General features: G+C 34.6%; 1 protein-coding gene across 1 annotated transcript in view; it reads left to right on the forward strand.

Moving 5' to 3' along the window:
• The first annotated feature begins 2,187 nt into the window (after positions 1 to 2,187).
• The window catches only part of LOC149089778 (uncharacterized), a 28,812-nt gene continuing 3,188 nt past the window's right edge, over positions 2,188 to 27,811 (forward strand). The window contains exons 1-14 of the mRNA XM_089246979.1: positions 2,188 to 2,280; positions 3,595 to 3,752; positions 5,721 to 5,832; positions 8,860 to 8,917; positions 10,540 to 10,643; positions 11,398 to 11,466; positions 14,291 to 14,391; positions 17,323 to 17,438; positions 17,629 to 17,809; positions 19,525 to 19,588; positions 22,191 to 22,394; positions 24,501 to 24,542; positions 24,764 to 24,853; positions 27,550 to 27,596. Coding sequence (XP_089103105.1) covers positions 2,230 to 2,280; positions 3,595 to 3,752; positions 5,721 to 5,832; positions 8,860 to 8,917; positions 10,540 to 10,643; positions 11,398 to 11,466; positions 14,291 to 14,391; positions 17,323 to 17,438; positions 17,629 to 17,809; positions 19,525 to 19,588; positions 22,191 to 22,394; positions 24,501 to 24,542; positions 24,764 to 24,853; positions 27,550 to 27,596 — 1,397 coding nt within the window. The 5' untranslated portion in view covers positions 2,188 to 2,229. The remainder of the gene's footprint in view (positions 2,281 to 3,594; positions 3,753 to 5,720; positions 5,833 to 8,859; positions 8,918 to 10,539; positions 10,644 to 11,397; positions 11,467 to 14,290; positions 14,392 to 17,322; positions 17,439 to 17,628; positions 17,810 to 19,524; positions 19,589 to 22,190; positions 22,395 to 24,500; positions 24,543 to 24,763; positions 24,854 to 27,549; positions 27,597 to 27,811) is intronic.

The following is a 27,811-nucleotide window of genomic DNA, read 5'->3' on the forward strand; positions in this document are numbered from 1 at the left end:
TAGTGATTATCAAGTTATAAACATCTGTTCCACGTGGGATTCACGTTTACAGGAGTGGTGAAAAATTTCTAAACAAATTAATGAAAATTAGTTTAGCAGCAAATTTAATTTTTTTAAATTTAATTTTTAAATTTAAAAATTTAATTTGAATTTGTTAAAAATTCAACATTTTTGAAAAATGATAGCAAAAATTAAGGAATCAAAAATAATGTGGTCAACGAAAACAAACAATTCTGTGGTGTTTGGTCAGAACATGATGTCTCCAAAAAATGGCCTTTTGATCTAAAAATAAGTCTTGCTAATTATAATTAGAAGTGACATATAAATGCACAAATACGTGCGTACGGCTAAACAACGTTCTGATGTATGATATTTTCATTTGTGTTTGTGTGTATGCTTTATTTTTGATTTTTAAATGACAATGAAAATGCTTATAACTCCAAAATCACATTTTTGAGATATGTTTTGACCAAACACCACGGAATTATGAGGGAAATAGTTCGAATTATAATATAAATAGTTTCTAATATAATAACTATAATAATAATAATAACTTATAATAACTATAAATAGTTTCGAAACAGAATCGAAGGAAATTTCGAATTTATGGAAGACATAATTATTAAAAGCTTATAATTTTGGAGCCCTCTGATTGATTCAAGTCCCTGCGCTAGAGTCAGGGATCCCAACAGTGGTGACGGGGGGGGGGGGGTTGCAGTGGGTGCTCAAGCACCCACAGTATTTTGTAAAACCGTTCTTAGCTTAGTATTCAGAATTCGAAATCCCACGTATATAGGTAAGGCTGAGCACTCACGAGCGCATATACAGCTCCGACACCTCTTGATCCCAGTTAATTTGGTATAGATGAGTGATGTCAAATCATGCATTTATGAAAATGAAATTAATGTAAGAAGAAGCAAATCTTTAGAGCTTATTAAAAGTGCTAATTCAGCTTTATTATAAATTGAAAATTGATGAAAAATTATAGCAAAACTTAGGAAATAAAATAACGCAGCTAAAAAAAACAAACTTGCATCATTTCGCAACTTTTTCGAAAGTTCGTGAGAGTTCCAAGGAATAAACGCCCGTTTAGCCTGTAAGTGATGCGATATTAGGAATCAAAAGGTTTTTTAATATATCATTTCAGCTGGTACAAACAAACTAATTTAGAAGATATTTGTTGGATTCAACATGTAACGACCTAGAACAGGAATCCTCAACCCATTGATCGCAAGCACCACAGTGCTCTCTGAAGCATCTAGAGTGCTCGTGCATGATTCCGCGCTCGCGAACACTTGATCAACGTCCCAAGTAAACACCTTGTACAAATCGCATTGAAGTCATCCTGATTTCATGCATGGGTACGTCAGACTTGCAGTAAGGGTACTCTTCTTTTGATCATGGGCGACTAGAAAAAGGTTGAAGACCTCTTACCTAGAAGTTCCACTTCTATTGCGCGAAATTCTCACACAGTTTTTTTTTTTCAAAAGCTGTAATAAGTGAGATGTGGTCCTGTCCCCACAGTGGTGGTCGGCTGAAGTTAGTTTTCTGTGGTTCTCAACCTTGTGGCGTGAATGCGAGCTGATCTCCCCGTTAGAAAGTCTCGCCCACCATAGAGAGCAACATGCCTACAACGGTACAATTATTCAGTCATAACACTTCGATCATAGTTTGAAAAATTGATGGCAAAAGGCAGCACCATTATAATCATCACACAGAAACAAACTTCACATAAGGTTTGTAACACATACACACGCACATTTTCCAACGTTCTAGGAGTTAATGGCCAGTCACGGGCATGGTAGTTCTTCTTTTCCCGCGATTGGTGATATCTCAGTGACTTTAGAAATAGCTTGCCATTTTGCATACCTTTGGCGATGATTGGCAGTTTCCACAGATTTGAAATCCTCCGATATCCCGTATTTTTCTCGAAGAAATATGGTCAGCTTAGTATTGTATTTTTTCATTGATGAAATATGGTCAGCTGAAAAATATCCCTGAAATACTGGTCACATGGTCAGGTTACTGATGGGGTCATTTTTGATAGTCCAGAAACAAAACAAAAAATGCGTTGCTACGCAACTGATTCAAAACACAAATGTACATGCGGGTATGTTTATAGATGATACCCCCATCGAATAGCGAATCAAAGATAGCTAACTAATAATCTCAATGTTTTGATCATGACGCAATAAAAGATTCTCAAGAGCAACAAAGAAAAGCTCAAACATGGAAGCTGTCCCCAAGACAGTAAAGCCAAGCCGACGGAGTAGCTTTATGGTGAGTATTACATACAGGCTGTGTGTTAAATTGACATTTAACGTATTATCTGTGTATAATTTCTGTACAGCGATTTTTGTTTAAACCGTAATAACGGTAACCTTGAAGCATTGTTTGAGAAACTTTGTGATTTGAAGCATTGTTCGTACGCATTGTTGCTGAAATCAATGCTTTAAAGGCATTGTTCAGTACACTTTGTTACTTAAAGCATTGTTTGGTGTCAGTACACATTGTTGCTTCGATTAGGGGAAAACATTGTTATTTGGAGGAGCATTGTTCAGTACACATTGTTACTTAAAGCATTGTTCAGTACACATTGTTACTTAAAGCATTGTTCAATACACATTCTTACCTAAAGCATTGTTCAATACACATTCTTACCTAAAGCATTGTTCATTCACTATCAACAAGCTCCACATTGTTGCTTGGATTAATGCTTGAAAAACATTGTTACTTAAAGCATTATACATCGTTGCTTTAATTAGTGTTCAAATGCATTGTTACTTGAAGCATAGTCTATTAAACATTGTTGCTTCGATTTTAGTGCTTGAAAGATTATACTTCAAGTATTGTTCCATACACATTGTAACCCAAAGCATTGTTTGGTATCAGCACACATTGTTGCTTTGATTAAGGCTTGAAAAACATTGTTACTTGAAGCATTGTGCATACACACTCTTAAGCATAGGGCCTATTTAACCAAAAGAATATAATCTGGTATATCTACTTGTCTACTAAACAACTTGACATCTAAATGTCATGTAAACGGCCCTTAACCTCTGCATAAATTTTAAAGTACTTGACGACTTTAATTTAGTCAATTACTATACTACTTGTTGTGACACATGTAAATGGGCCTTTCATAGGCGGAGATTGACTTGGAAGTCTGGGGGGGCCAAGGTCATTATTGCTGGGGGGCACGATGATGATGATGTCATTTCATATACACATATATACATTAGATCAGTCGACTCGACCTTTGACGCCCCCCCCCCCCCCCCGTATCTCCGCCCATGGGGCCTTTACATGTATTATTACATGAAGTATTGTTTGGTATATGTTGTTACTTAGATTGTTGCTTGAAAAACATTATTACTTGTAGCAGTGTTCGAGAAAATTCGTTACTTCGAGAGAGAGCATTGTTAGATGACCATATAATCAAGATGATATTGTCATATGGAAAGTTACATAATTTTACAATGAATTTGCAATATGAATCTGAATTATTTCTTTTGATAATTAACGTAATATATGTATTTATAAGAATATATATTATTTAAGAATATGTATTTATTTTATACATTTATTTTCTAGTCTCGCCTATCTGAAGTTCTGTCAGCCAGCCCCCGGAAATTATCCCCGGGCCATTCAAAAATGGAGAAGGTACAAGTCCATGATGACAGTACTTCCGTCAAGTTTTCTGGTATAGAAGGAAGTTTTCGACAATCTTCTGATTGTAGTATTGAGCCCGGGTAATGACACATGATTTCTTTATGTGAAACATTATTTTAATGGAATATATTCCATACCTCAGAGTAGTGATGGGAAGAATAACAATTTTGCCGAACACCAAATATTCGGCTGCTGAATATTAATTTTTTTTAATTCATCACAATTATAAAATAAAATTGGTGTTTTTTATTGAAAATAAAATTATTGGTAATTTCAAATGATTGGTATCGAATTTTAATTATGCAATTTATTATTTAAATAAGTATTAAAAAACTGGCGATTCAAAGATTTTTATTGCCATGATACTGACAGTTAAGTTCAATGATGTTATATTGTATTTTATATAATAATACTTACAGAATCAAATTTTTTTTTCAACACTTGTTACAATTTTACTTCTAATTAAGAAAACAAATGTCAACTATTATTTACTCTCTGAACTAGTAATGCATCTTAAAATTTACGACTTATTTTCTTATTTTGCCTCTTTCAGTCGCTCAATACGTATCTTGTGCAGGTACATCCTCCAGTTAGTGAACTTAGGGGCCGTTCAAGTATTACGTCATCATCGATAGGGGGGGGGGTTCCGATTTGCTGACTTTTGATGACGAGGGGGGTCGGGATAATGCTTACGTCAGCAACCACCCTTTATGAAAATATCAATTAGGATTCAGAGGGGCAGAGCTGATGACGAAATTTTGCTGACAAGGGGGAGGAGGGCGTCATCGTTTTACTGACAAGGGGGGGAGGGGTCAAAAATGGCTAAAAATTTGCTTACGTAATACTTGAACGGCCCCTTACGTATATAATTCATGCTCACTTCCACCTTATTGCAGTGGGATTCTATTTTCATTTTCTCCTCATCCTAGAAATTCACCTTGCCATATTCTCTTTCAGACACAAAAAGTCAGCTTTTCAGGATTTATAAATCCTGAAAAGGAGGCAAAGTGGTATTGCATAGGTTCAAAGTTATACAAAAAGAATACATTTGCATAACAACAGAGAGGCTGTAAATCGTCGTAAACCAGTGTTTCCCAACATGGGCATTAATGATCCCAGGAGGGGGGATGGAATGGTCCAGATGGTGAGTAGAAACTATGAGTATAACATAGGATCATATAGGTTAGTTTGCATTGGGGGAAAATGGGAGAAAAAAAATTCTAAAGAAAGGGGCGATGGAACAAAAAAGTTTGGAACACTGTCGTAAGCGATATATATATATATATATATTCCTCACTCTCATTGTTTAGAGTAATCTAATTTGTAAACATTATTGTTTGTGTTGTATGTTTATTTATGGCATTATTTTTTATTATGCATATTTTATTGTATTATTAAAACCATTTTTATTGAATGAATAATTGTGGAACGAATCATCCGAGTTTACATTATTTCCTATGGGAAAGTTTGATTCAAATAACGAGTACGCTGGCAGAATGAATTAAGCTCGTTAACTGAAGTTCCACTGTATATTTTTTGGACCAGTATACTTTCATATTTCATCTCTTTTATAATTTCAAATATTTTTTTATCAATAGTTTATAGCCAAATTAAAATTTTCCTCAGCTTTTTTTCCATTTGTAACATTTGGAAAACATTGGTTCATGTCCTACAAAACCAGTTGCAACCCATCAAATTCAGTATTGAGAAGGTTAAAAAGAAGGTAGCCATCACAAATTTCCGTTTAAATCAATAAGAATTGTAAATTAATTCACATTGCGTTTGTTCAGGAAAAAAAAAGACGAGTTTGTTTATTAAATGTCTTTTTCCTGGCTACTTTTTTGTGAGAAGTATATAATTGAAAATTATTTCCAGTTCATGCTTCAGTTCAGAGACATCTATTGCTTCTGAAAAGCATACGTTTCCAACATGCTTAGTTCTTGATCTATGTTGCAAAACATGTAAAAATGTCTTTCTCCTGGCATTAAGTAACCAGAAGGAAGGTTTGATCATAAGTTAAGGGTAATTTATGCAACTTATCGTTTCAGTTACGCTACAGTTCCTGAAATAAAGTCTAGTCTGAGAGATGTTGATGCTTCTCCTCCACCTCCAGTGCCGCCAAAAAAGCTAGAGGATCTGTATTCAACCGTTAGGAAAAAGGTAAAATCTTTTGCATTATATCATTCGAGTGCTTGAATAATGAGTGTAGTTTATTTTACAGAAAGTTAAGGACTATTCAAGATTCAAATGTGTCTCACACACACGTGTGAGGATCTGTGATGTCATGGGGGTGTGGGTAGCACCCTTATTCGTATTACAGTATACACTCATCAATCCGGTAAATGTCAGACCAGGGTGATGCCGAATTAGTGGAAGACAATTGGAAAAAACCCCATTTAATTAATGGAAACTTCTGTACATACACAGGGCCTGATTTCCACATAGCCAAGTATAGCATTTGCCCAAGGTCCCCCAAAATGTTCTTCAAAACATAGGATCCAAAGAACCAGGGTCCCAACATATATTCATTGACGACAGAACATCTTTTACCTTCATTGCAGGAGCCTCATAACTTTTTTTGTTTGCCCAGGGCCCACATCATATTAAAGTTGAGCCCCTTAACATGCAGTAGCACATCTTCCTCTTCCACACACAAAGAAAAAAACCAACCTGAAAAAACCAGATGAATGGACTACCGCCAGATTATAGATAGTCTAGTGTATACAGACTGTTTCAAATTGCTTGTACAGGCAATGTCTCGATAACTGTTGACTTTAGAAACATACTTTTAAGTGCAAAAAGTTTCCAAATGGCATGCAATTAGTAAAAATCTCAAAATTTATTTGGGGGGGTCATATACACAAAAAGTAAAGAATTTAACTTTTTATATACTGTCCCTCTGTGCTTGAAATGAAGATCCTGCTCTGAAAAGTGAAATGCAAAAAATTTCATATTTTTAATGCAATATAAATCACACACACAAGATATTAAATATATAAACTCACTACGTTTTGGAAACTGATCACTGTATTGGCAAGTTTTAATTGGCTCAAAAGTTGCCATTTCTAGGGACTGTACAGAAACAGAATGAACTCTGCCATTTTATTTTTTTATTCACAATATATAGCAATTACATTTTTTTGGCAATCATTTTGACACTCACAGAATTTTTACAACTTTGAATTCAATTTATGTTTCACAATTTGTGAACCACATCCTCAATCATTAGCGATGAAACTGAAAACTTAGGTCAAATATCTCCTTTAATATTTCATTTAACAATATGCAATTTTTTGTAAATGATTTCTCAGAGCCGCATTTACATTTCAATAACTGGAAGGTTTAACACTCGGGTTCTTCATAAAAAGTTTATTTTTTCATGTATATGACCCCTCAAACAAATTTTGGTATTTTGAGTAACTCCATGTCATTTGAAAACTCGCTGTAATTGAAAGTATGGTTCTAAAATCAATGGTTACAGATATACCCACTGTGCAAACAATTTGGGACAGCCTGTATGGTTTGTTTTGAATAAGCTCTGCTATGCATGTAACATTCACCCTAGAATGAAAAAGAACATTCATACATTTTCGCTAATTTTCATTTAATGTTACTATGAGAATCAATTTAGCCACATCAAACTTAGGTCTATCAGCGCTGAAAAAATGGCACAAAAAAAATTAGGTTCCAGGCAAATTTTGTATAATTCACAGGAGCGTACGCAGAATCAACCTTTGGAGGGAGCATAAAAATTTTCTTCCTGAGAAAGTTTTAGTTACCACCCTTCAAAAAGCAATTAAATTAACAGAAATTGGTTAATATAGCATATAAAGGGGTATTTTCTTTCGATATTTTAATTTTTTCACAGAGATATTTATTTTTCCCTAATTTTCTATCAGCTAATTTTCATTTTAGTTTTGGGTTAATTTTTGTCTTTTTTTATAGAGCTCATAGATGTTTTAAAAAACTTATCTCTTTAATTTTGGGCAGTACCTAGAATGAATTAAACAAGTTTCCATTGAAACATATTCAAAATCACATTTCGGCTAACGAATGTGATTCCAGAATGAATTTTCTTCATTAACCAAGGTATCTGTACTGTCATTAAAAAAAAAATTAACACAGAACACTTTATTTTGAGAAAAATTTTAATTCTTCACATTTGGTCATCATGTTTAGCTGTGCAAAAATACAGGATTCCCTGCAAAATCTGCTTGAACATTTCCCCGACTGAAACTGCGGAAGAAAGAAAAATATAGTTTTAAACTATAAAAAACTTCCGAATTTCACAATTTTTGTTTTTAGAGTTTGTTTTTCATCTTCACAGAACTTTTCTCTGACTTTCGCCAAGTATTTTATATTTTTCCCTGACTTTTCGGGTAACTAGGAACACTAAAATATTCCCTAGAGAAAATTTATTTCCTTGAATATGTGACAGAAATTTTCCTGAGGGTTAATTCTTGGTCATAATAAAAAGCTCTGAAATCTATTATCATGTCATTGTTCACACTGTGTTATTTCAAATCAATTCATTAGATCATATGCAATAATTACTACAAATAACGAATAAATGGATACCCCGCTTAAACAGATAAAATCCTCTGGGAACCAAAGTTTCTTCCATACAAATAATGTTGAAGTTCCCTGCTTAATTGAATAAGTTCAGTTGTTCTGCTTAATCGAATATTGCGATTCACACGACAACTGTTGATACACATCAACCACTATGTATCCAATATTTTTATTGGATAAAACATTTCGTTTTAATAGTAAATATTTTTCCAAGTTAAAAATTGGAAAAACCCTTGACTTTTGAGACTTAGCTAATACACTCAAAGTATCTAAGTTGTCTGTAGTAACTACATTTAATCATTTTATTTTTGTCCTCATAGAGGGTGTTAACTTTCACAATGAAAAGTAAAAATCTTAGATACCGTGATTGTTGTAATTCAATATAATTTTCCTTCATCAGTTTTCCAATATAAAAACTATACTAATGGTGATAAACAGCAATTGAATTGTTCCCCGCATAATCAAATATCCCATTTAATCAGATATTGCGTTCTGGAGCCGTTTATACAGGCCAACTGTATTCAATATTAAATTTGCTCAAGAAAGAAAACTATTTGTTTATCATATATACTCTCTTTAGCAAGTTTTTTTTTCATTGAATCCAATTCTTTACAGCATCGTGAGAAACATGCCAAGAGGAAAATGGCCAGCCACAGACAAGATAGGGACAGAGGTATTGTGCTTTTACGCATTATATTAAAGCAGAGGTTCTCAAACTTTTGTCTCCTAGAGTAGTCGTGGGCAAACTACGGCCCGCTTAGAGCTGCTATTCCGCCCGCTGCAGATTTAAAAATAATAACTAGTATATATATATATATATACACAAATTTCAGTTTCACTGCTTTAAAAAATTCATTTGTGGGAGGGGGGGGGGGATCTCTTTTCTTTCACATGGAAAATATAGTTGTGAGAATTCAAATAGAAATTTATTTTAAAAATTTTGCATATGCAAAAACAAATTAAACACATATGCATGCAATAAATATGCATTAAGTAGTTAAAATATACTTACTGTATTTATTTTTTCACATTTGCAAAGGATAACCTATCGTCTCATTTGTGCAATGAAACCGTGGCAGTTTCTTCAAAATATACAACATATTCTGCCACTTCATTTCTGAGCATAAAATTCCAGTTACCGTATTCCCCCCTTTAGCTTTCATGCCAAAAAACAACAAGAGCGATCAGCATACCGAAAACATTTGATCATTTTTGTCACACCCCTGTCATTTTCTGCACACGAGGGCTAATTAGACCGGGACCTACAATTTATTGCCGATTCCGAAGGACAGGCTTGTTTTTATACTCATCGAGAGGTTGGTGTGCTAACCCCTCGATGGGGAACTCCCTGCGGTAGCAATTTTTTGCTGTAGTCAAGTCACAGTTTTTTGTTTTACCCTTGTGTCACCAAAGTTTTCTGACAAGGATGAAACGGGTATCGAACTCGCGACAACTCTAAACATCCTTTGGTACTTTAGGCAAGCATCTTATTGACCAGGCTACAGCGCCCCAGTCAGCATACCGGTGTCATCTCTGTTATTGTGGGGTTGTGTGAGCATCATGCTAGACTCTCATCCAGGGTCAAACTCTGAAGGCAGTACAATGATGTTAGACTTCCCAACTTCAGGTCGGAATGCGAACCAGTCTCTTATTTTAAGAAGTCAAAAAGTCTCTCTGCAGGGAGCAGACAGACCAAACCTTTGCAAAATAGTTACAAAATGAAAATTTAAGCATTTCCTGCCTTCAAAATATAGAAGTCAGGTGGCAGCACCAACAAGATAATGAAACAAGCACGACTCTCACAACATAAATATGTTTGATCCATGCATACAGACACACTACATTCCTGCATGTACCATTTCGTTAGAAATTCTGCAACTAATTTTTAAGAGGTACATGTATGGTTAAGTAGTAGTAGTTAGTGTCATCACCAATCTTCTAAATCAGCATGACATGTATCTGAATATAGATTTGTATTTTGTAGCTGGAAGTTTGCTCACTATTGCAATTCCAAGTTATAAATCACAGAACATCAACTTTAACTGAGCTAATGGGGCAACTCATACTTACACATCAAGTTTTACTTACGTTAATGTGACAAAACTATTGTGGACAACAAAGAATTGGTGGTGGTACTATCATTATCATTCTAAGGTTTACAGGAAAAATTCTTCACTAATCTGTAGGATGATGTAATAAGATTCACATATTCCTTTTTCAATCATCTTTACACATGATATGCGTAACTTGATGTACAAAATATGAAATTTAAATCGGAATATTTTCTCATTACAGAGGACAATAAAGATAAAAGCTTTTTCTCAGAAAGTAGAAGAACACGAATTCCAGACTATGTTATGCCATCGACGAGCAGTCAAGACCAAAGAAAATGTCTCCTGGTAACTATTTCTTGTCCCTATTTTCTATTTCCTTTCTTTTTTCCCATCAACAAAATACTAATAAACTGATATTTACCATATTCCCCCGCATTAGCTGGCATGCCGAGAAACATCAAGGGAGACTAGCATGCCGGGAAATTTGAATCAAAGGTTCCGGAAAATTTCAGAATTATTGGACTTAAAGAAGCAATTGAATTGGCTGGTTTAAAGCTTGTCTGTTCTTTGCATTTCTGAATCCTATGCATTTATCAAACTACGTTGGAGGTAGCTTGAATTTCATATTTACTTTAGCTGGCCATTAATCTTGGTTTATTGCCAATGTTGGATACTACGCATCCGTTCTCATAGATTAGATGAGCTAAATGGGAAAAAATCGGTAGACTGCAATCTGGACAAGTGTTCAAGATTTAAATAAGCAGAGGAAAAAAAAAGAATTGGACTGTAAAATATAATGTTCAAATACACAAAAGCGACAGCATATTTCTTCAATCTCTGAACATGCAAAAAAAAAAAAACTGTGCAAAACACAGTATTTATATTTCATATTAGGCTGGCAATAATTAGGTTAGAGTAATAAATAAATTCTCAATTTTCATTATCGTTATTAAATTCCTGGACAAAACATGTTTGCTGCAGTGAAGACAATTAATTTATTCCAATCACATATTTATTCAGTTTTAATATAGATTGATATCGGTTTTCTGATATACTCATATCATATAATCCTTAATTGACTGTTCCATTTATATAATAGAAAAATTCTTCAAAGAAAAAAAGAGAAGACTTCGAGGAAGAAGTTTACAAACTCAAGTCAAAACACCAGGTAATTCCTTTCTTCCACAATTTATAGTCCACATGAATTTTCTGGTCCACACTAATTCCAAACTCATTTACAAGATATTTTTGAATTAGCAAAAATTTTTGATCAGGGTTAATTTTTTTAAATATGTTTTTTCCCCAACTGATGCCGAGTATCCTTACGTGTTAGATTATGAGTCACAGATCTTGTAATTTCATTTCACAAGAAAATTTGGAGACCAAAAACTCCAGAATGTTTAGGCTTCCCTTTACTTTCTGTGAAAAATATCTTTTGGCAATTAAAAACTGATTCGAATCGTAAATAACGAAATAAAATGATACATGGAAATATGGAGAAAAATCTTTAATGATTTGGGGGAGGCTGTTTGAGTCTGGGCCCTGCACCTCAGCCCCATGAACACACCATTGTGTTTAACTACACTGGTGAAATAAATTAAGAGAATTTGCATATTTTATCGAATTTCATGAAAAGAACTGAACTGAATGTAAAACCACTGCTTCTAGAAAAAAATGCAAATCTTGTACGTCAAATACGTAAGCGTACACGTGTGTGTAGGCGGAGCCAGTAGAGAAACAGGCTTTACAAGCGCGCGTAAGTTAAGACGCATTTCGTTCGCTAGCACACCTCTGCGAATTTTTTGGTGTTATTTTGCAGCAATCAGTTAATTTCAAATTGTAAAAGTAAAAATGAGTAACCACCAACATTTAGATGATGGAATGAGGTGGCAAATTGTGGGGAGGCTAGAAGCAGGCCAATCTCAAGTTGAGATTGGCCTGCTTCTAGCCTAGCCCTCTAGGTGGGGTGCTAAATCCATGATGAAAGGGCAAAAACAAATATTATTGACCAAAAAAAATTAGGGTAAATGGTTTGTCTGCTCTTAGGAAAGGCATCAAATCTGAAGTAAAAAGTCGAAAAAAAAATTAGGGGACATGATTTCTGTCCACCATAGGAGGGAGTTGGGGCAAATTTGTCATGATAGGGCAGAAATGATTTATTGACCAAAAAAAACAATTGGGGAAAATGATTTTTGCTGGAAGCCAAATCCGACGTTGAAGAGCTAAAAAAAATTGATACTGGTCAAGAAAAGAAAAATCAGGGAAAACGATTTCTGTCATCTCTAGGAGGGGCAACAAATCCGAAATGAAGAGCAGAGCCGTAATGAGAGCACCCCACCCCCAATCCAGGGATATGCACCTAGATACTTTTTGAGCCGGAACAAACTTTTGTGCCCCGTATAATGTAGAAGGAGCAGTTAAAAGATGCATTCGCCTCCCCCACTAGTCCAGCGCCCGAGCCCCAGGCCGCGTACTCCCCCCCCCCACTTTAGTTGAGGCTCTTCTCTATCTGGCTAAAAATTACTGCCTATCAATTCAAAGTACTCAGAATCTTGGAAATTTGAACATCTTATTTTCAGGAGGCCTCTTCTGCACCACTTACCCTCCCCGCGGACGTGCCCATGCGTAAGACTGCACTGACCAAATAACAATAATAATAACAAGAATGAGATTCCTTCCCCTCCAAGAGATACATTCAATCCGAGGTAAAAGAGCAAAAAATAGTAATAAATAAAAAAGAACCGAGCGAAAGGGGGGGGGGTTTAAGAGCCTTTTGCAAAAAAAACCCTTGCAAAAGGGGGAAAAAAGAAAGTGTGACCAACGCCTTCTTAGAAGGGAGGGTGGGGACTTGGGAAGAGGCAGGGACCCGCTACCTACCCTCCAATGTCCGCGAAATCGACCATTATGGCGGAGGAGGTTTAATGGTCTGGGCAGGCATCATGTTGGATGGCCGCACACCTCTCCATGTCTTTGAAAGAGGCACTGTGACTGGTGGGAGGTATAGGGATGAGGTCTTGGAGCTCTATGTTCGCCTTTTCAGGGGTGCAGTTGACCCCGAGTTCATTTTAATGGACGATAACGCAAGGCCACATAGAGCTCTTCTGCTCGACGATTTTCTAGAGAGTGAGGATATTCGCCGGATGGATTGGCCAGCCAGATCTCCAGACCTTAACCCTATAGAGCTTGTCTGGGACGCTCTGGGGAGGGCAATTGCAACTTGCAACACCCCTCCGGGAACCATCCAGGGAATGAAAACAGTGTTGCTGAACGAGTGGGACCAATTGCCACAGGAAATGATAAACTGCCTTATTTCAAGTATGAAATCCTGCTGCGAGACCTGTATATCTATAAGAGGGTACCATACCCCCTATTAACCCCTTTTTTTGTTTATTCTGCGACCGCTGTTTCATACCTTCCGACTCCAACGAGTGTTACGCACAATCATGGGTGTGTATTACAATTATTGAATGGTTATTTGCTTTGTATTGTATCAATATATGTACATATCAAATTTCATTAAAATCGGTACAGTTGTTCTAGAGGTAATCGACCAAGTCTGAAAATTCTCTTAATTTCTTACACCAGTGTATGATTAAGGACTAATTGAACCTGATGCCTATCTTTCTTCCATTACATGTACTGAATGTGTGAGTGAAAAAATGCGTGGGCATGACCATCGTCACACAAGAGCACTAGAAGACATGTCCCTTGGTTCATAAGGGATAAAATTTAATTGCTGTTAGAATCAATTTTGGCGAACTTGTATATATTGATACTAGTGATTCGTGATGTCAGAGATGAGCATGGGGAGGGTCATTTCTCATGTTGTTGCTTTTTTTTTCAACTTTTCTGAGCTGTTCATATTTAAGTGTTTCAATATAATAATGAAATTTCTTGAAACTTTAATAATATAACTTGAATATGCAATCAAATTCATGCCATATAATTAAATTTTAATTCTGATTTATAAATGTGTTATTTTTTTTAACTAGCTGGATCTACGCAAATTGCATGAAGAAGTTCAGCAAGCTGATCAAGAAAACGAAATTTTGCGCCACAGACTTATGACATTGTTGAAACAAGAAAATCAATGGTAAATGCTTTCCAGGAAAGCATCGATGTATAACCATCACATTACTTCTCATTGATTAACTGCTATACAATTAGATAGTTCTAATTTAAATCTAGCAAAACATTTCTTTTTCTATTTTATGCTTCCTTTGCTATGCCCTCGCCTGAAATTTTGAGCCAAAAAATTGGTTTCTAAACACTTGGGACGATAAGACTGTTCTTGCTCTATATTCAACATTCAGCTTTAATTCATGAAATTGGCTAAATATTTTGAAATAAAAATGCAAGAATCTCACAAACCTTATCAGCCTACATCAAAAAGCATGTCAGTAATATCATCCTGGTGCAAAATTCAATTTTCAGTGAATTTCTTCTTTAATTAATAAATATAATGAATATTTATTCAAAGAAAATATATAATGCAGTAAATGCCATTATCAGTTCATCTGTGTTTAATGTTAGTGCAAAAAAAAAAATCTCCACTTCTATATAGTAATAGCCTTTTAGCGTAAGAAATTATCTTTCCTGTGATGACACAGCAATCAAAATCTAATAAGTTATTTACAATGACAGACACATACAGAGGGACATAGACTTGGTTAAAGTGGTGCAGGGCTCCCACTCGTCCTACTTTTGGTAAAATGTCTTACTTTCTCGGTTTTGTCCTGCTTTCTAGTTTTTGTCCTACTTTTTTACCACATCCTATCGACAAAATTTGTGTAATTGATTTTAATTGAGCAGGAAATTATTGATATATTGCCAAATATTACAAATGTTGGAGAATGCAATTAATGATTCTGCCAAAGCAGAAATTGTATAATTTTTAAGGTAATTTGGAAAGGGGGGGGGGGACAGGCACGAACTGTGTTATTCGATGTGTCATATGTTTTGTATGATATATATGTGTATGTGGTCTCCTTTATTCATTACGGATGATGTGAAACAAAGTATGTAGAAATGTAATCTCTGTAAATTTTAATCAAAATTAAATATGCACCTATTCATGTGAAAAATATGCGTTTGTAAAAAAAGTCCTTGAATTTTTAAGTTTTACCTTGAAAAGTGCTTGAATAGTCCTTGAATTTTTTTTCATTGGAAGAGTACGAACCATGGACAAAATTTGTGTAATTGATTTTAATTGAGCAGGAAATCATTGATATATTGCCAAATATTACAAATATTGGAGAATGCAATTAATGATTCTGCCAAAGCAGAAATTGTATAATTTTTAAGGTAATTTGGAGGGGTGGGGGTGTATGTGGACCATTTTTGATTGATAAATTCTTCATTTGCTTAGTTTGAGGGTTCAACAAGTATAGTAGTCATTAAAAACTTCGGTCTGGATGGAAAAATAATTTTGTATTTATTACTTAGTGGTCTTGGACAGTAACTTTCATCATTCAAAATTATGGTGCAAATAGGTGAAACAACAGTTTGCATTTGAAAGCAGTTGCATACGTAGGCCTATTCTAGGTTTGGTGATTCTGATGCTACCCAATAGCATTCAGTTGTCTTCTGTATTTTTGAGACATGAAGAGGTATAAACAATATTTACAATGCTCAGTAAAGAGCTAGAAATGGAAGTGTTTCATTTGTCAAAAATGATTACACTGGCATTGAACAGTAAAATGTGAACAAAACAGTAAAATTTAAAAAATGATGAACAACACAGTAAAACTATCTGGTTCACCTTGCCTTATTTACGTCGGATCTTGTAATTTACACATTTTACATTGTGCTTTTGAAAGTGGTCTCGAAGGTGCGTCATTCTTAAAAAACTTACGTCTTTGAAATTTGCTGTGCCTTGTCGAAGAGAGTTGACAAGCTCTTCACTTTGGAAGACTCCAAAAAAGAATGTGATATATGTGAGGAGAGACAGCAGAGAATTATCTGTGGTTGCTAGTGCACTGTTTTGGCCAAAAATTGATTTTGTAACCAAGCCATTTGTCATTTTGTTTTGGCTTGACTGAAATAGTGCTAGGGGAAAAAAAAGTTAATTAAAAAAAATTTTTTTTAATTATTTAAAATATTTTTTTTTGGAATTTTTTCCATTATGCTATGATTATGTTGTCTAAGGTGTCCTTGTTGGCACACAGGGCTTGAGTTATAAAGAAAGACTTCATTTTTTTGAATATGTTCACATTGGATGAACATAGGTGTCAGGAGATATGATCGAAGTGTTCAAAATTTTCAATGGGATGAATAGAATGGACCATGCATTATTAATAAGCTGTCAATCAACTGCTTTTACAAGGGCACACCAGTATCAATTGATAAGGGACAATTCTAGGTTATGGATTTGCAGGGAATTTTTCTCTAATAGGGTTGTTAATAAATGGAACAGCTTACCTGCGGCACAGTAGTAAATTCTAACACAATTGACACGTTTAACAAACATATGATAAACATGTTGGGGTAAATCGAGAAGCTATCCATACTTAGAATAAGACAACCATAAATATATTTTATCGGCATTGTATTATATTTTATGTGTATATATATATATATATATTGTTTGTAATTACATTTTTAATTGGGTTGCTGTATTTTTGAAATATATGACATCCATATTTGCATGGGCATCTTTTTCCTCAGCCACCTCATTGGGTATTTTGCCTGTTGTGGCTTTGTATTTGTATAAATAGTCCCCACTTTTTGCCATTCATTACAAAGTATGAAAGATTATTCTTTCGAACTTCATCTTCATCTCTGCTTGGTATCCAGTCTTCTGTACTTTCTAAGGCTCTTTCAAGTGGTTGTTGGAGTCTGTACCGATTTTTTTTTTGTTCCCAATTTTTTTTCTATTCTTCATTAAAATGTTCCGTAAAGTTACATAGATTTCTGATGGGTGATAAAGGGTGTAGACAACTCGGGACAATGTAACTAATTATGTACACATATTTTGTTTAGCAAACTTTGTATTCAACTCGAACTTTTTTGTTATTTCACGAAGGAAACATGAAATCGCAGAGGCTCAAATAATTAGACAAGAAAACCAATTTGCAATTGAAAACAACGCAGAGCTAAATAGAAGGATTGCAAAGTTAGAGGAAGACACGAAACAAGAAGGTAATAACTTTTCTTTGCAATAATTTATATAAACCCTTGTTTCTCTTAGCAGATCAAATTTTACTGTTGTTTAATTATGACATATTAACATCCTACATCTATGCTAAAACTTTATTGTATTTACAATTACTACATTGGAAGTAAGCTAAAAATTGCACAAAATGTGATTAGATTTCCATACTATTTTCAGTGCACCTGTTACTCGAGCAAGTAAATCTAGTCAAACACGAAAAAGAACTACTTTTCAATAAGCTTCACGCTTTGCAAAAGGAGCATGAAAACTTACAGAAAAGTTACAGCAGAATTTGCTCAGAGAAAAAGGGTATGATCTCTGTGGAGCGTCATGTGAACGAGATAAAGAATAGCCAGAGGTAAGGTAAATAAATTAGATGCAGATGTATTCTTCGCTGATCATCAGATAGTTTAGCTTTTTGTGAGATCAGTAATTGTCTTAATGCATAATGCTGAATTTGGTATAAAAACTAAAATTAAAAGCGATTTTAATGTCATCTTCAGAATTTTTTTATAAATTTGAAGTCATATCGCGAATAAAAAGAAATCAGAAGTTTCATGTATTAGTTCCAATTAACCTATATAACACTTAGTTTTATATAAAAAGATATTGCTTCCATGAATGTTACAATGCAAAATTTTTGACTAAGCAATGCTCATGAGTTGTCTGCAGTCACGAATCAACATTTTTGAGGTGCCACATTGCTTTGCATTTTGAATAGCTGCATTTATATTCCACACATGTACTGAAAATCGTGCAGGAACTGAGCATAAGCAGATACAGGCTCTTTGAATAGGAAGGGGGCACCAACGCTGTGTATAGTAAACAAGGAAAGCTGATCACCTTCCTTTGCCCCCTACCCGTATCCACCTATGGAACTGAGGATTGGTCCATTTTGCTGTTTACAGTCCACAAAAATGTTAACAGGATTCATATGACTTCAATCAATCCTTACTTCCCATTGCTGTGCAGTTGAGCTAGACTCTCATCGCAAGGATCCTGGTTCGTACCCCATTGACAACACAGTTGTGGTCTACTGAACTTGGGTTTTCCAACTTCAAGGAGCGAATGCAAGCTGGTCTCCCATTTGTAACAGTCTCTCTGCAAAAGAGCAGGCAGACTTTTAATATGACACTTACATGGCATGAAAATGCAGGCATTCACCATTTTTGCTTCAAAACATGGAAGTTGGATGGCAGCACCAGAACACGAAAAATGTGTAACTCTGGATACATACACATTTTAAGGCCACGCTAGGGTTACCGGCCATCTTCTTTTTTGATGTCATTTCAAGTGCCCTCCTATGTTTTGGAAAATACGCCCTTTCGTCCTCCTTTTCAGCTATCTAGAATTATTATTTTATTTCCTGGGAATTTTTTTTTTTCACTCTGAAGCGTTTATCTCTTCATTGATATAAAAGCTTTTGTATCTTTTTTTCCCACATGTTACTACACACTTTGCCCAGTTGCTGTCAAAATTCCCAGAACACAAGTTGCCTCCAAGCAGGGCAGATACGCTAGGTAGGGTATGTCCAGCTTGCTCCAGGATAATATGTAAAAGATAGTCTGAAAAAAAACAGTTCTGAAAGAAAACTGCAACATCCACTTTAAGAATACCATATTGTTTCCTCACCAACATCTATTGTCATTGGGGGGGGGGGGGGTTACCTCTTTCATTCAGAAATAAAAAGGATGTAAAAAAAACTCACTGTTGATTCTTATGGTGATTTACAATCACCTCTAGCGAAAAAAAGCAACACTTCCCAAAAAAAAACCTGAGGGTAGGAACATTCATTATAAGCAAAGGGTGACAAATGGTTTTTTTTAAAAATTCTCTTTTGCTCTTTTTTGTGGTCCCATTTTAGTTGGGATGTAATATTGTGATGGTGGGGTTTTTGTCAGTATAGTGGTGTCATGTGTTATAGAAATTGGGAGAAAATATCAAGGGCTCTGTACAGCTAAGTAATAGTCTACTCTCCAGAAACAGAATTGAAACTGACATTATTTGATAGGTAAAAATTTGAACTTGTATGAAGTAAAATATGAAATGGTAAATAATGTTTTTTATTTTTAGAATTTTGGACGAAACCAGAGCTAAGTATGATGAAGAAATCGAGAAAATGAAAAATAAGTATATAGTTAGTATAACTCAATTTAGAAAATTATGTTTTTTTTTTTTTGCAAAGGTCTGCTGTGATCAAGAACCTGCATTGAGTATATCATGTATTCAATGAACCAAAACTATGATTGGTTGTCAGTATTAATTGGCTGTCATTCATCTTGTTGGATGAGATAGGCTCTTGGCGCAGTCAATGTACCATATCCAGGGCAGCAAGAGCCACTCCATTCCTCTCGGGGGTTAGTTAGAAAAACTAACTATATAAGTGAACTATTTTATTAATGAAGTTCATGAGACGAGAAGTTAATACATATAAAACCTCTCTGTTATGGACACCAGTGCGGGGAAAAAAATTCATCTGTAAAAGAGGGGGTGACCGTTAATCAAGGGTTTGAAAGCATAATTTTATTATACACAGGGAAATTATTAGTTGGCTGTAAATGAGGGGTGACTGCATCTGGGATGTCTCTGGGAAGAGGGGTTTTACTGTACTTGCAATTGTGATATTCAAACGGCACTCTGCTTTGTTACACCTAGAATTCTTAAGATTTCTTTCATATTTAAAGTTTTAATTTAAAAACATAATTGAAGTAGAACTTCGGCTGTCACCTATCAAATAAAAAACATAACTGTTATAATGCTTTGATTGTAATTGAAGACCAGTTTTCAATTAAGGTGCTGCATGAAAAAAAAAATAGGGTGCGATATTAATATTTTTTCAGCAATAATAAAAATTATATTATCAAGTTTGCTTCAGTTGGTATTTGTTTGCGCTGTAAAATAACACAAGTAAAACTTACTAAAAGAAGTCAGTCCTCCTTGGCTTTGTTATTTTGATGAAAGACTATCCAGAAACACTTTTGACTGGTTGAAGAGGATGCAGCTGCCAACCACAATTAAAAAAAAGCCAAGGAGGACAGACTTTTCTACGTAAGTTTTACTTCTGTTATTTTACAACACAGAAACACTAATTGTTAAAGTTTGAAGCAAACTTGACAATTCATATTATTGCTCAAAAATTATTTATTAATATTGTACCCTATTTTTTTTTCATGTGGCACCTTAATTGAAAACTGCTCAGAGCCATCTTAGGCCCCTGAGGTAATTTTTCAAAGCCCACCTGAAGAAATTTGATTTCGCAAATTTTAGATCTAATTTTTATGCGCCCCTCTGCACTTGAGGCCCTAGAGCCATACCGGGATAAGCCAATGCATTAACCGTTTAAAGGCCGAACTATGAACAACGTCACTTATTAATTTGGAATTTGAGGTCCTTTTGCATGCCTATACATATATCAAGTTTGAAATTTGAAGAAAAAAATTTTTTTCTTTGTTTTTCACGATGTTCCATAAATGGAACATTGGCACTTGGGAAGAGGTGGTACTGGTTTTGAAATTTTAAAGAAGAAAACCTTGTTACTGATATTTACAAAAAGCTGTTCTTTGATTCATCATTTTGATTTTTAACAAGATAATCTCGTTTAAAAATAATCATATAACTTGGATAACTAACCCAAAGAGTGTGCAAGCTTGTGACTAAAGAATGATCTGGTGAGAGAGAATGAAAACAGCGACATAGAGGACACAAGCGGAAATTAAAGAATCAACAACAGCCACATATAATTTTAGCCCCCCCCCCCCCCCACTAAAGACGTGAATTTCTCGGTTTGTGCTATATAATATTGCTGCCCTCCACCTATTTTAGTCTAGTTTTTTACTACTCATTTCTCCGAATTAGCCGCTCTGGACTATAGCCTGCTAAGCTTCCTCCTCTGCCATAAATATGTCTTGGTGTGTGTCACTCTTTCTGTCGTTTGTATACTTTCACACCCTCTATGTCGCTGTTTTCATTCTCTCTCACCAGATCATTCTTTAGTCACAAGCTTGCACACTCTTTGGGTTAGTTATCCAAGTGATATGATTATTTTTAAACGAGATTATCTTGTTAAAAATCAAAATGATGAATCAAAGAACAGCTTTTTGTAAATATCAGTAACAAGGTTTTCTTCTTTAAAATTTCCAAAACTCAGAGAGCTTTCAATTTTTAAGGGTTATGTAGCATCTGATCATGTGGAATCCAAGTTGGAAACCTGTGCTGTAGCTCCATATATAGCACATTCCCATGAAGTGTTTTATACCAAATTTAGGCCGATACCAATGCAGCAGAGTTGCAATATCAAATGTATGAATTTCTGACTGCTTGCGTACAGTGGTATGTACTTCACTATAGCCTAATGCATAGAAATTTATATTTGCTATAGCAATTTTTTTTTTTTTTTGTTTCATCCCATTGCTGCTGCTACAGTTTCCTGCATATAGCCACTTTTGCTCAAGTTAATTGAGTTTATTTCCTCTCGCTGGTGTTTATTAGATGGTGTGTCACATTAACAAAGAATAATTGCCTCGCGCTTTTAATCCATTTGCGTCCTCTCTCAGAATTTGCTCTCTATGATAAAATTTTGTGAATTATTCTGCTTCCAGATAGAAATGGATGAAACATGGCTAAAATGTGTAAGTTTTTTTTCGCACCAGAATGGTAGAGAGAACAGCATTTCTTTGCTAACGTAGAGTTTGACAGTTTTTCAAAAGATATTTTTTTCTTTCTTCCAAATCAAAATCTAGTCCGCAGAAGAAGAGAAAAATGCTTCATGTATTAAATTGAAGTTGTTGGAAGACGAAAAATCACAAAAGGGAAACGAGAACAAATCACTCCGAGAATCGTTAAGGGAAGCTAACAACATCAAGGAAGGACTCATAAATGAGCTAGAGAAAATGAAAAGGAATGAATATGAGGCAATGGATATATTAGGATCTCTACTAAAAATGGTAAGTTAATTCATAAGCATGAAAATGTAATACTATCTAATTTACAGTTCAATATTTTTGTAGTAGAACCTCTATCATCCAACCCTTTCTGTCAATTTTTTGATTTGTGATGAGGAAAATGGTAATGAAGTTTGAAGAATAGATAAAAATGAAGATATAGAAGAGAAATTACAAATAACTAATGGCAATGCTTTTGAGCATTTCTATTTGGTTTTGAGCATCAGGAACTTTTCGATTCATTGGTTAATAATGGTGCTGAAACAACGTGATACAACTGTAAAGTGCATGGCTGCCCATTTTTGTTCAAACAGCTGATGTTTCACTCACAGGTGAATGGTATTACTATCCCTGATGCAACTCAAGTCACCAATTTGAGAATTCTCAATGACGAGTAGCTTGAGTTTTCTGAACATTGTTCAGCTGTGCACAAAAAAATCTGGAACCGAGCATTCTATTTTTCTTAAAAAGGTCTCTTCGCTTTCTCCTGAAATCATTCTTCCGAGGCTTAGTTCATCCTCGACTAGAGTATACTGTAAGGTTTTTGAGACCATCCTTACAGAGGCACAGACTTGGTTGAGGGGCTGCAGAGAAGAGCTACGCCCCCAAAGCAGAATGTTTAGCACTGTTCTGCGACGAGTCCTCGGCTGACTGGAAATGTTCTGAGGTAAAAATCCCCATACATGTAATAGTGTTTTTGCACTTTTTCTTGAAATTCTTCCAAATTGTTCTGCAGTAGCGGTAATTGTTCTGCGACGTACGTTGCAGATTTCGGCAAGTTCTGCTTTGGGGAGCTGCGGGTGCTCTTGTTAGCACACAGGGCTTGAGTTATGAAGAGAGACTTAATTTTTTGTATATGTTCACATAGGAGGAACGCAGGTGTTGGGGATAGGGTGGACCATGAGTTATTAATTCACCATCTATCAACCGCTTCAACAAAGCGACATTAGTGTTGTTTAGTAAGGGACAACTCCAGGTTGTGGTGTAGCAGGGAGTTTTTCTCAAATAGGGTTGTGAATAAATAGAATATTTTACTTCTGGGAAGTGAATTTGAACAATCTTGTTACATTTAAAAAGAATTAAGGTAAACATATTTGGTTAAATCGAGAAGCTATCCATAACACAACCATCGCCTTTTTATGGGCAGTGTATTATATAGTATTAGGTTTTTTTCCTATGATATATGTTCATGATTAGAGCCCGGATTATTTTGGCCTTTTTTAACATTAATGCATACAAATGCATAAAATCAAAGAATTTTTTGTATAAGTTCATATTTTTGAAGGTTTACTTAAGCTAACTCAATTATTTTTATAATTTTTCAAATAAATATTGTTCATGATATCGGTTTTTTTCCTGCAGGTGAAATTTAGTGAATTAATACATATTTATTATAAAGTATTTTACGAATACTGTTTTATTGTAAGACTATTTCCAGAGAGATATGTTAAAGTATTAAATTTTTTTAAGAAATAGTGTCAAAATTCTTTTCTTACTAGTATTTTCGTTATTGGGCAGCTACTACAAACTAAAAATTAAAAAATTTCTGAATAAAAAACATGTAGAAGTTTTTTGCATATATATGCGGTATATATATAAGGGGATATTTTTTTGTAAATGAATATATATGCACTGAAAAATAGAAAAGATGCCTTTTAAAAACACATCTGCTTTCTTTTTGCATGGTGATTTTTTTACTGCATATTTTTTTGATTTTTTGTACATATTTCAGACTTCAAGATTTCTAGTGCTATTCTGGGGTGTTTAATGCATATTTTGGGATTTTCAGTGCATATTTTACATTTTTAAGTGCATATTTACATATTTTTAGAGCGTATTTTGCCACTGTTTTAGTGCATATAATCCGGGCTCTATTCATGATGTATGCATTCTTAACATAGTTGTAATAACAAAGTAAACCAATTCTGTTAACTTGAAAATTCAAAACGACTAAGCAATATGTTCAGCACTAGTAAAACCAATAAGGTTTGATTTTTATACTGGACTTAACAACTTTCTCAATAATGATATTTTATTAGCACTCATAAATATTTTCTTAAAAGGAGAAACTTATTGTGTGCAATCAAAATTATAACTTGTGTATTACAGACAGAAGAAGTTATTACAGAAAGGGATGTAGTATTGAAAAAGGTAAGCACCCTTTGAACAGAAAAAAATTTGATCATAACTTTGATCTGTTGAGTGTATTTTTTATCATCTCAATGGGATAAGAGAATTAATTTCTATCTGCTGATATTATAATCATGATGTTTTTTACTAATCAATTTCCATTCAAGAAACACGGCCACTTGGTATTTTAAGTTTCTTAATGCAATCCAAAATAAATTAAACTTTTTCTTTGGATTCGTTAGTCTGCACTTCAAGAAGAGCAGAGAAAAATGATCCACTTCACAGCAATGGATTACAGCATTAATGTGGGAAGGCTGCAAGAACACATAGCTGTGAGTATGACTTTAATAAGTTCATATTTCGAATACTGCTTCTGCAGAAGGAAAACAAAAACCCTTAAGATATCTTATTTTTGCATAAGAAATTCAAGACACACCCTTCCTCCTTAAAAAAAAAAGTTCCAAAAAATATATTTCAATTGGTACATACAGTGGAACCTGTACAAAATGGAATGCCCCAAAAGACAAATATTTCATTTAGACAGTTCCATTGATGATCATCTTTATAAAACAAACTTTCTTATGCAGTGTCCATCTTAAAGGTTTCACTGAAAAATGTTTTCAAAAGCTTCTCACAATTGTCTACCCTGAAAGGTCATGTAACTTGAAATAGTATATTCCTGAATCAGTATTTTATATGCCAGTGTCTGGCTCAAAGTTGATAAAATACATGCCCTAGCCAGAATTTTTTGCTGGGCAATAGATTTCTTATTCATCCCTGTACCCTGCTATGGTTCATAAGGGCACGGTAGCCTGGTCGATAAGATACTCGCCTGAAGTACCAAAGGATGTTTAGAGGTTTTGCGAGTTTGATACCCGGTTTGCCCTTGTCAGAAAACTTTCCTGACACAGGGGTACAACAAAAACGGTGACTTGACCGCAGCAAAAAATTACTACCGCAGGGAGTCCCACATCGAGGGGTTAACGCCCCAACCTCTCGATGAGTATAAAAAACAAGCCTGCCATTCAGAATCGGCAATAAATTGTATGTCCCGGTCTAATTAGCCTTCGTGTGCAGAAAATCACTGTGGTGCGACAAAAATGATAAAAAAAAAATGCTATGGTTCATAGGCAGAAATGATCAAAAAATTTGCTACTTAACCCATTTGCATCCACAAGCAGATTTTTTCTGCTAATTTTTATTGTCCTTTATCAATCTAGAGAAGCCTGCAAGAGTAGTGATTTTTCCTTATCACCGAAAGCAGAATGGTTCACTAATAGCTACTAATGGTTGGCCTTAGTTTTAAATTTAACAATCTCTGCAATTTCTTATAGTAATAAAGAAAAATACTTGGAGGTCAATAATTTGACTGGGTTCAACTAATTTCACATACTACAGTTCTGTCATTTCCTTTGCCAAATCAAAAGAAATATTTGAGAGCCAGCCAAATTTCTTAAAAAGCCAAGAATGGTTTTCTGCTTTAAAAAAACAGTGCTAAGTGTAAATCCACTGTGGACTTTATGAAAACTTTTTGCTTCCTAAAATTTACATTTAGTATGCAGTAAGTGGCAATGGTAGATTTTTCCAATTTGCTTGATTTTTAACACACTGAGCACGCTCATTTAATCTAGTTTTTAGGTCTCCTTATCTGTCCTATGGAGCATTCAAGTGTTACGTTAGCATCGATCTGGATGCAGGAGGTGGAAAGTTTCGGATTTGCTGACTTTTGATGACTGGGGAAGGGGGAATGATAATTACATCATCAACCACTCTTTATGAAAATATGAAATATTCTTAATGACATTTTTGTGTATTAACTATTAAAATGTTTTTTCAACATTAAAATTTGTGTATTTACTGAAAAACTTGACCGACCATAAGTGGTGTGGGCCCACCTTACGCTATAGTCAAGACCAGACACATCTGCAATAATTCCATCAAATTGCATCAATACAAATTACCCAAATGGTTGTTTTCAAGCAACATCTTGGCATTGACTGATTGACATCTCCACAATTTAAAAAAACAAGATGAGAGAGAGCTCACACACACAATACTCTGTAATTTGCAATGCCAATCTATACCACTCCATTAATATTCAAAACTAGAAACATGCTAAAAATAGTGCATTCACTGTTCAGTTTATTATGTTAAAAAATTGTCTCTGCACATTCATAAGTGCATTACAGAGTGTCAGACAGTGGTGGTTGGACTCACTATGTACATCAATAAGGACAATACAACTATAGACTCGCTATGTTTATTCTCGAAGGGCAATCCCAATTAGGGAAGTGCGCAGGATCAATCTTTTGAGGGATACAAAAGGGGCTTAGGGCCCCAATGAATTTCTTAAGGGAAATTTTCAAGTTCTTAGCCTTCAAATAGCATTGAAATTAATAGAAATTTTATAACATATAAAGGTATTTCCTTTCATTTTGTAAAAATAAATTTTGGGAAATATTTTTTTGAACGAAAAATAAATTTTGTGATCGTCTTGTGGGGAATCTCTTGTGTACGCCCAATTCCAATATATGATAGATTGAGAGGCCGAGCTGAAGCGGGGAGTCAAAAAATCTGATGATGTAGTACTTGAATGGCCCTATGCAACCAAGAAGACAATCACCACATGGAATTTAATAAATGTTATGGTAATTAAAAAGTAGTGTAAAATACTACATTTTGAAAATTTTAGGCACCAATACATTGCCATGGACAAATTAAAATTAGTATTCTTCAAACCTTACACTCAAGTTAGTATATTATACTGGAACGGAAAAATGATTTTTTTTTCTATTCATGAATGTTGATATACTCAGGAGTGAGAGCATCAGATTTATTTAGTAGATTTGAATCCGTGATGTGCAGATGGGTTAAACATTCACACATTCCATTAAATATGCTTGAGTTTTTATATTAGTTTGAGATATACTCCTTCCATTTCCTCAAGTAAAACTTTGTTTTGGATAATACCCTTTTTTCCCTACAATTATTGCACATATTTTAAATAATACTTACTTTTCTTTACCAGACTACAAAAAGAAAGATGAATGAACAGTTGGAAAGAATACTAGCCAGGTAAGCAAAATACTTTTCAATTTTTCTCAATCTAACAATTTTTTTTTTTCATTGTGGAATCTGAATACAAAAAAATCAATACTGGAATTCTCTTCAATTTTATGTTTTCAAGTCCAACTCGGACAAAATGTTGCCATGCTGCAAAAATACCAGATTTTAACTACAGTAGATGTTGCTTATTAGAATCATGGGTAATGCTATTAATCTGGCATTTT

The sequence above is a fragment of the Pholcus phalangioides genome, unplaced genomic scaffold (genome assembly GCF_987345545.1).
Source record: "Pholcus phalangioides strain wild (caught in Gottingen) unplaced genomic scaffold, Ppha-v1.0 ptg000001l_1, whole genome shotgun sequence".
Classification (NCBI taxonomy): domain Eukaryota; kingdom Metazoa; phylum Arthropoda; class Arachnida; order Araneae; family Pholcidae; genus Pholcus; species Pholcus phalangioides.